The 16,156-nt window shown below is 53.3% G+C and overlaps 1 protein-coding gene across 1 annotated transcript in view; it reads right to left on the bottom strand.

Moving 5' to 3' along the window:
• Positions 1-385: 385 nt before the first annotated feature.
• Positions 386-16,156, bottom strand: part of WNT3A (Wnt family member 3A) — a 40,936-nt gene continuing 25,165 nt past the window's right edge. Inside the window, exons 3-4 of the mRNA XM_086706973.1 lie at positions 7,177-7,442; positions 386-934 (exon numbers count right to left, since the gene is read on the bottom strand). Coding sequence (XP_086563099.1) covers positions 455-934; positions 7,177-7,442 — 746 coding nt within the window. The 3' untranslated portion in view covers positions 386-454. The remainder of the gene's footprint in view (positions 935-7,176; positions 7,443-16,156) is intronic.

The raw sequence follows: 16,156 nt of genomic DNA, 5'->3' as shown, positions 1-16,156 counted from the left end.
AGAGGAGCCCTGCCCCATTCAGGGAGAAAATCTGCACTTGTAGGGTGGCCCAGTCCCCTCCCAGGGAGCCTCATTTCCGCCCTGCTAGGGACGGGGCGGGGAAGGTCCGGCACCCATCCACGAGCCCTGGTTGGGAGCCCTGCCCTATCCAGATTGGAGCCCCGTCCCCGCCCTATCAGGGAAGAAGCCCGCCTCCATTCAGAACTCTCAGTTGGGGGCCCACCCCTATCCAGGCAGGAGTCCTCCCGATTCAGGAGCCCAATCCCCACCCCCAACACCCTATCCAGGGAGGAGACCGCCCCCAGAGAGGAGCCCGCCCCCGACCTATCCGGGGAGGAGTCCTCCCCCATCCGGGACTCCCAGATGGGAGCCCCGCCCCCAGACAGGAGCCCCGCCCCCGCCCTATCCAGGGAGCAGCCCGCCCCCTGCAGGAGCCGCACGCGGGGCGGGCGCGCTACTTGCAGGTGTGCACGTCGTAGACACGCGAGCACTCCTGGCAGCTCACATAGCAACACCAGTGGAAGACGCAGTGGCACTTCTCGCGGCGCCGCTCAGTGCGCGCGTTGTGGCCGCGGCCGCAGCACAGCAGGTCGCAGCCGTCGATGCCGTGCGAGCTCACGTTGCAGGTGCGGTCGCGGGTACCGAATGAGCCGGTCTCGGGGTTGGGCTCGCAGAAGTTGGGCGAGGCCTCGTAGTAGACTAGGTCGCGGTCCGTGGGCACCTTGAAGTAGGTGTAGCGCGGCCGCAGGGTCTCCACCCACCCGCGCGACTCGCGGTGCTTCTCCACCACCATCTCCGAGGCGCTGTCGTACTTGTCTTTGAGGAAGTCGCCAATGGCGCGGAAGTCGGGCTGCGACCACCAGCAGGTCTTCACCTCGCAGCTGCCCGACAGCCCGTGACATTTGCACTTGAGGTGCATGTGGCTGGCGATGGCCTGCAGGAGCGCGCCAATGAGGGGCATCAGGGCCCGCCCAGTGCAGCTAGTGTGTGCTGGGGGGGAGGGGGGCTCTCCCTCCCTTCCCCGGGGCTGTGCTCTTGGCCTGTGGTCCCCCTGCCCCATGTTCTCCTGGCAAACTCAGTGCAACCTGTCTGTTCCATAAAGTCCCCTCTCCAGTGCCACCTCTTGAGCCAATGCCTCCCCTGGCCGACCCAAGATCACCGGAGGGCACCTCCGGTGCCTGACAGCTTCACCTCTCTCCTTGGCTGTGTCTTATGACTGGGGGAGGGAGGGAGGGAAGGGACGGAGAGTAATGATCAGGTTCAGGCATGCAGGAGGGAGGACATTAATTCTGACCTGGAGAACCCAAAACCGCAGCCCAGAGGACGTGTACATGGCCTGGTGGCAAAGCTGGGGGCTGAACTGAGCGCGGATAATGGGAGTGGCTTGAGCAGAGCCCCTTCAGGGCCCAGAAAACTGGATTTATGGGGCTGTAAGGGAATAGGAAGAGGAGGGACGTAGTGCAGGGGGACAAGGCTGGGGGATCTGGGGGTCTTGAGGAATGTGTTTCTTTCCTTCTCTCTTTTTATTTTTATTAAAAAATTTTTAAGTGTATTTATTTATTTTGAGAGACAGAGAGAACGAACAGGGCAGGGGCAGAGAGAGGGAGAGAGAGATCCCAAGCTGGCTCCACATTGTCAGTGTACAGCCCCATGTGGGGCTCGAACTCACCAACCATGAGATTATGACCTGAGCCAAAACCAAGAGTTGCTTACTTAACCGACTGAGCCACCCAGGTGCCCCTCTTTCCTTCTCTCTTTGAGGGAAGGGATGGGATTGGGGGTGAAGGGGCCTGTGACTTAATCCAAACTAAGGTTGCACTGCCCACTGTGGTGGGCACCTGCCACCTGTGAGCCCTTGAGATGTGGCCAGTCCACAGTGTGGTGTGCTGTATATACAAACCAGATGCTGGCTTGCACAGAGTCCCCAGGCTTCATGCAAGAAAAGTACATAAAATATCCCCTTCACTATTTTAATATTGATTGTGACCATTATGGCACTGATAACACGTTGGTTGATATACTGGCCTTAATAAAATTTCATGGTAAAACTAATGCCACTTGCTTCCTCTTTAAATGTGGCTACTAGAAAATGCATAAGTATGTATGTGAGTCCCATCATACTCCTGTTGGACAGTGTAGGCTGGGCTCTGTGTCCATATGCGAGTCCCATTATACTCCTGCTGGACAGTGTAAGGTGGGCTCTGTGTCTGTACATGAGTCCTGTTATATTCCTGTTGGGCAGTGTAAGGTGAGCTCTGTGTCCAGATGCTGCCTGCACCCCGTCCCCCTCACCTACACTTCCCTCTCATACTGGCCCTTTCCGGGGGTATCTGTAATGACTGCATCCCTCCTCTCAGTTAATTTCTGTCTCATCTCCATTTTCTTCTTTTCTCCAGAGACCTCTTCAGTCTCTTTAATTTTAATTTTGTCAAAGTTATACATGCATATACTTTAAAGAGACCAAGAGTTCCTGAGACTTGCTCCCACGACCATGCACACACAGCACCTGACTGACCGGCCAAGGCAACAACTTGTGCATCTTGCATCTCTAATAGAATGTTTGCTTGCTACTCCTTGAGTTTGGGGGGTTCGGCAATGTCTCCCCTCTCACCATGGAGGGTGGGAAGTCAGCTCTTTATCATCAACCCAAACATGCCAATGCACATCTCCCCAGCCCTCTCCACCCCAAAAAACTAAAGCAGAATCCAGTTACATGGATATCGAGTGCTGATGCTATTGGAACTGTGTTCAATGTCATACCCAGCTGAGCCCTGTTATAGGGCATGATTACTTTTTCTTTCCTACAAAACTTTCTTGTTGCTGTTTTTAATGTACTTATCACGGATTCAGAGTCAGACTCTCCCCAAACTGTGTAAATATTCTCTTCAAGATGTTCAAACATATCATGTATTCTAAGATTTCAGCTTCTCGGAGACATCTCTTTGAGAGACCTTCTGGTAAATTTTGTGAAATGTGCATGTCTGAAAACACAGTTTTTCTACTTGAAAAGTTGACAGGATGGTTTAGCTGGGTATAAAATTCTTGGTTTACAATATTATTTCCCTTCCGAACTCTGAAAGCAGCACTCCATTTTTATTCCAGCTTCCATTGTTCTTCTTGGAAATTCCAATGCCATTTTGATTCCCAATCCTTTGCATGAAACCCAAGGCTTGGAGGGCTTCTCTGTCATGGGCTGTGAACTTCAAAACGCTAGGTCTTGGTATGGGTCTCCTCTTTCATATGCCAGTCACTTATTTGGGCTGTTTGGTCTGAAACTTGTGATCTTCAGTCCTGAGAACCTTCCTGCCTTCTTTGCTGATTTCTTCTTCATGTTCACCATTGACTGTCTCTGACAGAACCTCCATATTCTCCATTCTTTCCTATTTTCCATCTCTTTGTTATTTTCTTCTACTTTATAGAAGGGTGTCTCAAGTATCTGCCAACCTTTCTGCTGGGAGATTTGTTTCTGCTATCCTACTTTCAATTTCTAGTGGCATTTTTTCCTTCTCTGAATATTCTTTTAATTTGACATCCTGTTCCAATTTTATGGGACAGTATTTTATATCTCTGGGTATAGTGGTTTTTTTTTTTAACTCTTTTCTTTCTTTTTTAAAACAGTGTTTATTTATTAGGAGAAAGAGAGAGAGAGTGCAAGTGAGGGAGGGGCAGAGAGAGAGGGAGAGAGAGAATGCCAAGCAGGCTCCATATTCAGTGTAGAGGCTGACTCAGGGCTCAATCCCACAACATGATCCTGAGATCATGACCTGAGCCAAAATCAAGAGTCAGACACTTAACCGACTGAGCCACCCAGGTGTCCCTAAAATTGTTTCAATTTTTTTTTAAATTTTTAAAATATAAAAACAGGGAGGGGGACAAAACATAAGAGACTCTTAAATATGGAGAATAAATAGAGGGTTACTTGAGGGGTTGTGGGGGGGGATGGGCTAAATGGGTAAGGGGCATTAAGGAATCTACTCCTGAAATCACTGTTGCACTACATGCTAACTAACTTGGATGTAAATTAAAAAAAAATAAGTTAAATAGAAAATATATAATCTTCTCACCCAACATGGAGCTCGGACTCATGACCCTGAGATCAAGAGTTGCATGCTTTACCGACTGAGCCAGCCAGGTGCCTGAAATAGTGGTAGTTTTGAAGTTTTCATCTCTCTTTACAATGTCTCTTTCCCATAAGTTTTGTTTTTGTTTGTTTTGGTCTTTAACTTTGTGGTTACAGGAGGCCTTCCTCAGATGTCCTGTGATCCTTGGATGTCTGCTCATATTTAAAAGCAGGATACCAGGGGCCCCTAGGTGGCTTAGTTGGTTAAGCACCTGATTTGGCTCAAGTCATGATCACAGCTTGTGTGTTCAAGCCCTGTGTTGGGCTCTGTGCTGACAGCTCAGAGCCTGGAGCCTGCTTTGGATTTTTTTGTCTCCCTCTTTCTCTGCCCTCCCCCACTCATGCTCTGTCTCTCTCTTTCTCAAAAATAAATAGACATTAAAAAATAAAATAAATAAAAGCAGGACACTAAACATCTTGTTGGAAGCTCATGTGCTTGGTGGAGACTTGTCAGCATGGGCCCTCACTACAGTGTGACCTGGCTGTGACGATGGGGGAGTCCCAGGTAGGTATCTTTAAGTCTCCTCTTGGGTTGGTCCAATTCCCAGGGGAGAATCTTTGACTCCTGTCTGGAGGGTCAAGCGTCACCGTGGCATATGGAGACTAGGAAGAGAAATGCATGTGTAGATGGGGACTACTTTCACTTGGGAAACCAGGCTGTGCTTGGTGTCCCTCAGTCCAGACACACTGTGCTTTGCCCTTTTCAGAGACTACATACCCAGACTTCTGCCATTGTAAAGGACAGGTGTTTCCTGGATGTAAGGAGATGGACAGAAAACCTGGTGGGTTCCGAATTGCTTTTAAAATAGATGATCAATCCATTTCCTGTTTTTAGACCCAGTATTTGTCTATACTTTTCAAGACACCTGTTACTAGTAGTTCCTGGGTTGGCTGTCAGAGTTCTCCTCTACTGGTTTAGGATTCTGCTTTCTCCTAAGACCCAGTTATTCATGGATCTGCTTCTCAGTTTGCAAACTCTGGCTGCCATTGTTAGGTACTGCTTTCCACGTTTTCAAGAGTTATCATGAATTTATATGTTATGGCATTCATTTGTTATCATTTTAGTGGGGTTCTGGGAGGTCGCAGAGGGAAATGCTTATGTTCACTTTGTTGTCTTTCACTGGGATTTCTCATACATCTTTCACTTCTACAATTGCGATGTGATTGTTTCCTAAATATATTCTATGCTTTTTATAGTTTCCAGTTCTCTGCTGAAACATTCAGACTCGCATTTTGGCTTTGTAAGCCTAAATAAGCATGTATATTTTTTCACAATCTGTGTCTCGTAATTGTAGTATCTGGAGTCCCTGTGGACTCATTTCTGTGATTTTTGCTGATGATCACTCATTCTGTCACCAGCTCATGTGATAGGTTATCTTTGATTATGTGCTGGACACTGTGGTTGAAAAATTATTTGTAGTAACATTTTTTAAACATTGAATAAGGTTATCATCCTCCAAAGAGGATTTGTCTGCCTTTTTCCAGGTGCATGGGAAAACCAGCAATTTGGAATCACCATAATTTGTTCTCAGATCTTGGGATTTTTCTAGCCTGCACATGTGTACCAGGGCTGGGCTACTTCTGGTTTTCCTTTAGTCCTCAGGATCCCAGGCTAAACTGAGGAGTGATGTCCTAGAGATAGCACCCTTGATGAGCCCCTTTGGGGCTCAGTCGATTAAGTGTCTGAGTCTTGATCTTGGGTCAGGTCATGATCTCATGGTTTCTGGGATTGAGCCCCATGTTGGGCTCTGCGCTGACAGCATGGAGCCTGCTTGGGATTCTATCTCTCCCTCTCCTTCTGCCCCTCCCCCACACACTCTCTCTGTCTCTTTCTCTCAAAGAAAATAAACTTAAAAAAAAAAGAAAGAAAAAAGAAATCTTTGCCTACTCCAAGGTCACAGAGATGTTCTTTCATGTTTTCTTCCTAACATTTTTGTTTCATTTTGTTTTACCTTTTACATTTGGGTTTGTAATTGGCTTTCTATATGGTGCGAAGTAGGAGTCAGGTTAATTTTTTCCACCATATCGTTATCCAATTCACTGAGCACCATTTATTGAAAAGAGACTATTTTTTTGTCTGCACTGGACTCATTGTCCTTGGGATAAGTCAGGGGACTGTATACTGGTGGGCTTCCTATGCTTTTAACAGGGCACTGTCACATCTGACGGTGTGCTTTGTGCCCAACACGAAGATGAGTCACTCATCTTGTTTTCTGTTGCTGGCAGGTGAAGCCGCTGGTTCCAAGGCCAGCACCATCTTTGTGCTGATCAATCTGCTGGAGCCCTCCAGGTCCCCACATAGATCCCCTCGCATAGGCGGTCAGTCCTTTGGGCCCAGTCCTTTCGAACAGGGCTTACAGAGCCCTTCACGGCTTGGTCCCTGTTTCTCTGTCCCTCCTCTGCTTTCCGTGTTCTGTTCTTCCAGACAACCTCACTTGCAGTCCTGTCCTACACTGTAGGCTGCCTGAGGCTCTCCTGGCCTCCCCCCAACCTAGATAACTGCTGGTTACTTTGCACATCTCCTCTCAATGCTACTGCCAGCAGGAGGCTTTTTCTGAGATGCCAGCCTGGAGTGTGGCCCCTCTGCAGTGCCTGAGTCACCTTGAGAATGTGCATTTCCTTATCACAGAACTTCCCCACTCTGTGCTGTAGTGGCCTCGCTGTCTTCCTCCCTGGACTTGTGGGCATTCCTGCAGGGCAGACCCTTATCCCCCCTGCCTTCCAGTGGCCTTAACTGCACCGGGCTGTTTCAGATGGCCTTGCCACCCCAGTCAGCCCTCCCACAATACTCCCAACAAACCACACCCTGCAGGGAACCAGGTCACACATCCTGCCCAGAAAGCTTCTATTTCTCTGGGGCCTCAGGAATGTGGCCAGAGGGGTTTCCCAGTGCACCCCCAGACCCCACAGGCCCATGGTAGGATGCCTCCCCACTCTACCCCCAGGATGCACTGGGCCTGGATGGATGACCCCCTGTGCACCCCAGAGTGTGCAGGGTCATGGTCACAGCCACTGCCCCATGGTCCCCCGGGACGAGCCAGGAGCTGTCAACATACCTGGCGTCCAGCCTCATTGTTGTGGCGGTTCATTGCAGAGCGGGCATCTGGCCGGTTCTCCCGTGCGTCTGCAAACTCCCGAGACACCATGCCACCGAACTCGATGTCCTCGCTGCAGCCGCCCCACTTCCAGCCCTCACCCGGGGAGCCCTGGTGGCGGCTGCTGCAGCCACAGATGGTGGCGGAGCCCTCAGCACAGGAGCGTGTCACGGCAAAGGCCACACCGGCAGAGGCAATGGCATGCACAAAGGCGGACTCCCGGGTGGCTGTGGAGAGAGGCAACAGGGTGGGCAGGACCTGGCAGGGCTGGGGTGGTGAAGCTGAGCCCTGGGCATCGCCGCCCCTTTCAGGGCAGGGCTCTGGGCACCTGGGGTGGACATGGGTGCTGGAGGCCAGGCAGGGCTGCAGGGGAGAGGGGTGCCCTGTGCATAGGACCCAAGGAGGAGGGTGGGTATTGGGAAAAAGTACTTGGAAGGCCTACGGGCCCCAGGAGAGATGCTGGACATCACTCCCCGCGAAGAGCCACAGGGACCCCTGTAATATGAAGGTCAGATCAGAGCCAGTGCTGGAGAGGATGTGCAGAATCTGAGCACTGTGCACTGCTGGGGAACTTGGTGCTGCATCTAGGAAAGCAGTTTGATGGCTTCTTGCAACCCTATGCGTACCAGGTGACCAGGCCACTCAGCTGGGTATTCACCCCTTGAGGAAATGAGGTGGTCACAGAGACCAGGGAGCAAACATCATGGCTACTTTATTTGTAATAGCCTCAACCTGGAAGCTTCCAAATGTCCATCAACAGGTGAATGGACAGAAAACTGTGGCACCAAATCAGTAAGTCCGGGGACATGATGCACCACACGGTGACTTGTCAGCAATACCGTGTTGTGTGCTTGAAACTTGCTAAGAGGTCTTACATGTTCCGGTCACAAGAGAAACAACTGTAACCAGGCTGTGCGTGATGCGTAGTCACCAGACAATCATTTTGGTGATCGTTTTGCAGTATATACACGTGCATGTGGGGGTGGGCCCGACCTGGCCTTCCATGCCGGGCATGGGGCGTGTGCCCTGCTGTGTCCCCGCATCCATCCTGGGCAGCAGGCCTGGACGGTGCTGGGGCTCCCAATGGCTCCTGTCACGGTCACGGGGATGCTGCTGCCTCCTGACCCACATCAGTGCCCAGGGGACTTTGGTCCTGGGAGGGGGTTGGGCAGGGAGGCTTCACCCTGGGAGGGGGATGGGCAGGGGGGCTTTCGTCCCAGGAGGGGGATGGGTGGGGGGGACTTTACCCTGGGAGGGGGATGGGCGGGGGGGGGACTTTGGTCCTGGGAGGGGGATGGTGGGGGCTTCACCCTGGGGAACCAGCAGAGGCTGTAGGCTACCCCTCACTCTTCCTCAGGCTTGCCTGCCCCAAAGCCCAGGCAGGTGGAGGCAGGGGAGCAGTGAGGGTTCCAGCCAGGAGCATGCACACACTGAGACTCACTCAGCACCCAGCACACCTGTCACTGAAAATCCCACATTTATTCATCTGGCACTGCCCCCCCTTCCCTGTGAGTCCAGCTTTCAGCATCAGCCAGCTGCACCATCAGAGGCTCCTGGTTGGAACCTGCACTCCCAGCCTGCAGCTTCCCCCATCCACATGCATGTGCCACACGTGTTGCACACACACATACACACACACACACACACACATGCACACGCATGCACAGCCATGCAGGCAAACACACATGCACATACGTATGCACACACGGGCTGTGCCTGGTCCCTTTGGAGTTCCTGGCCTTATGTCCTTGCTTCACCTGCACACAGGCCTCCCCCACACTTAGCCCTCGTCCTTCCCTCAGGCTATTTCCACTGCTCCTCTGGTCACGTGCACCTGCCCTGTCCCTTGTCTGCTCTTCAGGGTACGGGCCTTGCAGTCCCGGTGCGGTCGGTGCCTGGCCCAGGAAGCTCTCTCTTCAGTCCTCTCCCCAGCATGCAAGCTCCCTGGGGTGGGGGGCTGTGTTTCGTTCATTTTTGGTTTCCAATTCCTGTAGATGGTGGGTGGGGAGTGAGGCCTGGTCTAAGCAGAGGGCTGGGCTCTGGGATGGACGGGGAGGCCCAGCAGGGCCAGAGCCTACCCTGGACAGGCCTGTGCCATGAGACTGGATCTCCACCCCTGCCCACTCAGCATCCTTCCCTGCCCCTTTTCCCGACGGCCAGCCAGCGGCCACCTCCCCCAGATGCTTGATGCCTTGGCCTCACTTTGCTTCCATAATATGGCCAGCAGTTCTCGAGCAGGCATGGAGTGGCCTTCTATGGGCCCAAGGCACGGTGAATAAAGGCCAGTGTGCCCTGGTTGTAGACCCCCTGCCCTTCTGTCCCTGCACTCCAGCGGAGCCATGCCTTTGTTTTGCCTTCCCTGAGGGTGGGCTTGGCTCCTTGTGTCCTCACCCCTCCAGAACCCAGGCCTGGGGCTGCTCCTGCCCTCCAGGCAGGGCATGTGGGCTGCTGGGCCAGGCAGGTGTTTCCTAGGTATTCCTGGATCTCAGTGCACACAGCCGGGTGCCTTCCGCCCTCTTGCTGCTTCCAGCTGGCTGAGGGCCCCCGGTGGCCCTTCTCCAGCCCCTGGGTACCAACTCCTGCCCAGGGGGCCAGAACTGCTCCTTCTGGAGAACATGCCTCCCCTCCTCTGAGACAAGCAGAGAGCCAGCGAGCCTGGGGCCTTGCACCTTCCTTGAACAAGGGTGTGGCCGCTTAACAGGCTCAGGCAGAGGGGCCAGGAGGGGCCAGGTCACCAGACACACTCGAGGGGAAGGGCGTGCTCAGGGCAGGGGGAGGGGTCTCCCTTGAACTTGGAGGAAGAATTCAGTCCTGCCCTGCTCTCTCACCAGCTGGCTGTGTGACCCAGCCCTGGCCTCCCTTCCCTGTGGGCCTCAATCTCCCCTACCCAGTAAGGAAGGGGCTTGTCACACATGAGGTCCTGAAGGCTGACGCTACCTTGTAGCCTGCCTCCAACTTGTTCATGAGGAAAGGAAGCCTCTAAGGAGAGGCCACAAGACCATGGGAGCACAAGACCACAAGAAAACCATGAGAGCTTGTTCTGGCAAAGAGAGTCTGCTTAGAAACAGAAGTCACAGCCTCCAAGCACTTTGGGATGGCCGTGCCCTGACTTTGCAGATGCCTGGCCCACCCCACCTTACCTGAGGGGTTGGGGCTGCGGGGACCACAGCAGCGGACAGGTGGCTGACGCAATGTGCCTCCTGAGAAGATGCTCTAGGGACACCATGGAGGCCTTCTCAGCAAAGAATCAGGAAACGTCAGATAGATGCAAGAGGCCTGACCTGGTTCCTCCTAGTCTTGTGGGCACGAAGGGCCAGGGCCAGGCATACCCAGGATGGGATCCCAGATGGGTGGGAGAATGGGAGAAACCTGGGAGTGTAGTTATCATGGACGGATCTTTGTGCTGATGGATGCAGCTGGCTTTGTTAGCACTGGGGATGTCTGGGAGCGGACATGGACCCTGAACATCACTCTTGCCACATTTCTGTATGTCTACAATTCTTTCTAAAGAAAAAGTTAAAAGACATGCTGAGGTCATGGAGAAGGAAGACCCCAGCATGTCCAGGTGACACCTCACAGTAGCAGGGACATCTGACCCAGGGGTGTGGGATTAGGCTTCACTGGGGCAGGAATCACAGGGCATGCCGGAAAGTGTGTGTGTGTGTGTGTGTGTGTGTGTGTGTGTTGGATAGAGAGCCCATTGCTTTTATCAGATTTCCACAGGTCATGAGCCTACTGGCTGGAGTAGGAGGAGGTAGGACAGGGCTCCCCTGAGGCTGTGCGTGGGGAGGACACAGTGAGGACTCCGACCAGGGTCTGGAGCCCTGGCAGTCGCCCCAGTCACAGGAAAGTTCTTAGCCACTGACAGCTGCTTTGTCAGACGTTTCTGCTTCTGTTTACACAACAGAGGCAGCTAGGGAGTGGGAGGGGAGCCATCACACCGTGGGAAGGAAATCACATCTTTGGAATGAGATTGGAGACACCTCCATTATGTCACTGTCACTGGCAATGGGCTGCAGCAGGTCAAGAGAAGAAGAGGGGGCATAGGCCCCTGGGAGGGAAGCCAAAGGGCCAATGCTGCCAGTTTGCCAAGTCCCTGGGACAGAGCCTGCATGAGCCTTTGGAGCTGCTCAGGACTGCCCTGCTGGCCCCAGGATTCTTCTTCACACCCGTGAGATGGGCTCTGCCTCCCTGGGTCTCAGAACTTCAGGACTATACCCATCTTGCTTCCAGACTCGGATTTCACAGGCTGGTCAAATACCAGAGATCATTTGAGGATTGAATTAGGACTGCCAAGGCTTGTTGCTTTTCCATGAGAGTATAAGATATGTGAAAAATGACTATCATAATTTTGGAGGTGAGGTCAGGGTTGGAAAAAGGAAGAAGAAAGGGAATTTAGTGGCAAAGTCATTCTGTGAGTTAAGCATCCTCCATGCGGAAAACCATCTTTGCCAGAAATTTGCCATTGTTTCATTACTAATTAGTTACGGAGTTCATGCAAAGTATCAATGATCTATTCTTCCTTCCATTCATCTACCATCTATCCATTTATCCATCCATCCATTCATCCATCCATCCATCCATCCATCTGTCCATCCATCCACTATCCATGTATCCATCCACCATCCATTTATCCATCCATCCACCCATCCACCATCAATTTATCCATCAAACCATCCATCCATCCATCCATCCATCCATTTATCCATTCTTCCACCCATCCACTATCCATGTATCCATCCACCATCCATTTATCTATCCATCCACCCATCCACCATCAATTTATCCATCCATCCTCCATCCATCCACCATCAATTTATCCATCAAACCATCCATCCATCCATCCATCTGACATCCATCCATCCATCCAACCATCTATTCACCCATCCAGCATCCATGTATACATACATCAAAACATCCATCCATCCATCACCATCCATTTATTCATCCATCCACCATCAATTTATTCATCAAATCATCCATCCATCCATCCATCTATCCACCATCCTTCCATCCATCCATCCATCCATCCGTCCATCCACCATCCTTCCATCCATCCATCCATCCATCCATCCAACCAGCCAGCAAGCCATTTACCCCTCCAGGATCTGAGAGTCTATAAGAAGCTACACACTAGGCTCAGAACTAGGAATATGAGGTGAGTAAGATGTAAGGTGCCCATTCTCAAGAACCATGGTAAGAAATCTGTAAGATAGTGATTGCTGCTCTCTCTGATGAGATTTCTAACAGCCCAGGCTTTTTAAATTTCAAGGAATTACCCATCTAATCATTAATTAAGTAGAAGCTGGATGACCCACTATCAAGTGGAAGGAATCCCTGCATTGGCAAGGCGGAGGGTGAACCAGGGGAATCCTGCCTTTAGTGAGAGACTCTACTGTTGTGGATCAGGTTCTTTGCTTTGGGCTGTGCTAAGTCACCTGCCATTGGGATCTTACAGTATATGAGGAATAGAATAGAGGAAACAATGACACACAGTGGCAGTGTGAACTCTGGGGCAGGCTTGGGATGGATGGATGGGTAGATTAACTGGTGAGTGAGTGGCTGGCTGCCTGGCTGGATGAATGGGTGGGTGGGTAGATGGGTAGTAGAAGGATGGATGGATGGATAGATGGGTAGATGAGTGGATGGATGGATGGATGGACGATGGATGGTGGACAGATGAATATTAGAAGGATGGATGGGTGAGTGGGTGGGTGGGTGGATGGGTGGATGGATGGATGGAGGGTGGTGGGTAATGAGTGTGTAGATGGTTGGATGGATGGGTGGATGGATGGATGGATGGATGGATGGGTATGTGGATGGATGAGTGGGTGGGGATATATATTGGATGGATGATGTATGGGTGGATGGATGGATGGATGGGTGGATGGAAGGATGGTGAATGAATGGATGGATGGTGGATGGATGGATGTATGGATGGATGGATTTATGGATGGGTGGATGGATATAGACAGATGGATGGTTAATGTCTGGGGCAGCTGAGGGAGTCCCATGTGGTGAGAGGTGGGTGTCTAGCAGAGGGCAGGGAGAGATGTCCAACTGGCTCCATCACAGCTAGGTCAGTGGGGCACTAGGTGTCACCTGTGAGATCGGCTTCGGCAGTTACTTTGCTTCCCTGGGTTTCAGAACTTTAGAACTAGGCACCTAAACAAATTCTGGCTTCCAGATTTGGGTTCCATGGGCTTGTCAAGTATCAGAGATCATTTGAGGACTGAATCAGGATTGCCAAGTGTTGTTACTTTTACTATTTCATGAGAGGATAAGACAAGCTTAACTATCATAATTTCAGGAAAGAACATTTAACAGAAAAAAAGGGGTGATTTTTCAGAGTACTTTATATTGAAGAAAGTTCATCTTGCACATTTCACCATGTAGCTAGAAGTTAGCAACCGTTAATTGAGCATCGACTGTGTTTTAAGTGGACAAGAAGGCTGCAGCCTCTGTTCTGGAGCTGACCTTCCTATGGGGAGGTCCCCTTGGGGGGCTGTTTCACCAGGGACCAACAGGCCACCCTGCCTTGACTCTGGCAAATCCTTTTATTGGGGCTGAGAGAACCGGCTCAGGCAGGAGGAGGGGCACTCCTCTTTGCCCGCTGCTATCACAGGTTCTGCAGGCCCCTTCAGCCCAAGCATGCAGAGGCTCAGAGTGGGTCAGCCACAGACCCTGGGCTGCACAGTAGTGAGTGCTGAGCCCAGACAGGGTGGAGGGAGAGGCTCCTGCACCCCCAGTAAGGCTCCTGCACCAGGCCGTTTCGGTGGCTGCAGCCTCGAGGTGGCTGGGCCCACCTGTCCTCTCCTGGGGGAAGGCTATGGGAGCTTACACTGGATGAGAGGATATGGACACTCATATATGCTCTTGCGATGAGACTATTAGCCCGAGGGGGCACTGGGAGGGCTTTTCTAAGAAACAAATGTGACCTCTGGCAGCAGAAGGTCCCGGAAGGGGGCTGTGGCTCAGATGTGACCACTGATGGATGAGGTGAAGCTTCTGGAACATTCTGTGTCTGCCTGGGTGGACCCCTCAGGAAGCACTGCAGAGAGGATGGCCTGGGGGCTGCCCCAGCACCAGTCACTCCAGTCAGTGTATCAGTGCAGACACCTGTGGGCCCCGGGCCATAGTTCTTGGAAGGACACCTATTTCTCTAAAGGGTCCCCAGGTGATTCTGATGAAACCCTGGGCTGAGCCCACAGGCTGTATTATACCCTAGGGCTCCATGACTCGCAAATTCACCCCCTCCTCAAGATGGTGGCCAGACCCAGCATGTGTCCCTGTGGAGGGAGGCCCCCAAATGGCACCCAGCCAGGAGAAGGGAGGGAGCATGGGGAAGGGGGAGGGGATTTCTGATACCACCTCCTTAACAGGGATGTGCAGGGGCCTAGCATGGAGGGTTCTGATACTTGCCCATCAGAAGAACGTCAGTGGGGGGGGGGGGGGGGTTGCTAATAACAGGGGCTTTGATGCTTTCCCCCCATCAGAGGGACATGGGGGGCTAAAAACAGGGGCTCTGACACCTCCCCCATCAGAAGCACATGAGAGGGCTGATATGGGGGATCTCTGACATCCCGCATCAGAGGGACTTGAGGGGGCCAAAATGGAGGTCTATGACACCTCCCCCATCAGAGGGGCTTGGGGGGCTGATATGGGGGACTCTGACACCTCCCTCATCAGAAGCACATGAGGGGGCTGATATGGGGGATTTCTGACATCCCCCCTTCCTGCATGTGCGGCAGACATTCTGTCTGGCCCCCACATGAAGCCTGGCTCCTGATTGCCAGCCTTTGGGACTTAGGGGTCTGTCTCCTGTCAGATGGCTGCAGGGAGGGACCTGGGCCCAGGGCAGGGTAGGTATGAGTGCCCCTGAGAGCTACAGGGCCTATCAGAACTTTTCTTGGCTGACCAGAGGCAGAGGAAGGGCCCTCCCTCAGGTGAGCTCACTTCCCTAAGACCCTTTGGGACACTGGGCTGTGTTTCTCCCCTGGACAGGGCTGACCTTGAGGCAAGACCCCCAAAGCACCAAGGTTAGTGCTGCTCACATGTGTGCAGAGGAGTGCAGCGGGGGTGGGGGGAGGGCTCTCCTGTCTCTATGGAGCCCCCCAGGACACTGCCTGCAACCACAGTGGCCCTGGCCAGGGCAGGGGTTCCCAGTCCTCAGCCCCAGCACTCGACCACCTTGCAAGGAGGCTCCCTGAGCACACCCCGCTGCGGCTTCCCTCCCACCAGGTGTGTGGGGTGAACCCCCATTCTACATACCAGCACTGCCCAGCCTGCACCCACCATGAGTCCTCCCGATGCTCTGGATGAGGAGAGCACATCCCTTGTGGTATCTATGGTGCCCACAGCTGATGGGCCTTCCCAGAGCCTAGGATGGGGGTACCCAGCCTCGGTGAGGGCCTGGAGCATCTGGGAGAACATGGGGTGCATGTGGCACCCCCAGCATAAACAAGGCGCAGGCCTTACTGAGCTCTCTCCCTCTCTGGGGCCTCCCAGGGCCCTGCCCACCTGGCAGGTGAGGCCCGGGGGAGGGGAGGACACAGAAGGGCAGGTCAGGGTACCCTGCCCCTTTCCTGCCGCGCCTGAGCGGGGGCACAGGCCAGCAGACGCTCCCGTCTCCCTCCCTCTGGCCAGCGCGGGCCCCCAAGACTCCCCCAGAGCACTGAGTGCGCTGGCGCCTCCTCCGCCCACCGACGCTCCAGCACCAGGAGGGGACTGCGGCTCCGCGGGGCCGCCAGACGGTCGGGAGGCCTGCCAGAGCCCCGGGCCAGCAGGTGCGCCCCTCCGACGACGCCCACCGGCCTTGGCCCGCGGGAGGGGGTGTCGCGAAGGCAGCCGCACAAAGGAGGGGGCACCTGAGAGCGGAATGTGCCCGCGCCCCACCGCGGCCGCGGCCCCTGACACCGCCCGGCCGGCAGCGCGGCCGGCG

This window comes from Puma concolor, chromosome A1, assembly GCF_028749965.1.
Source record: "Puma concolor isolate L17-30 chromosome A1, mPumCon1.1.hap2, whole genome shotgun sequence".
NCBI classification, from domain to species: domain Eukaryota; kingdom Metazoa; phylum Chordata; class Mammalia; order Carnivora; family Felidae; genus Puma; species Puma concolor.
This window is presented reverse-complemented; position numbering and strand designations above follow the sequence as displayed.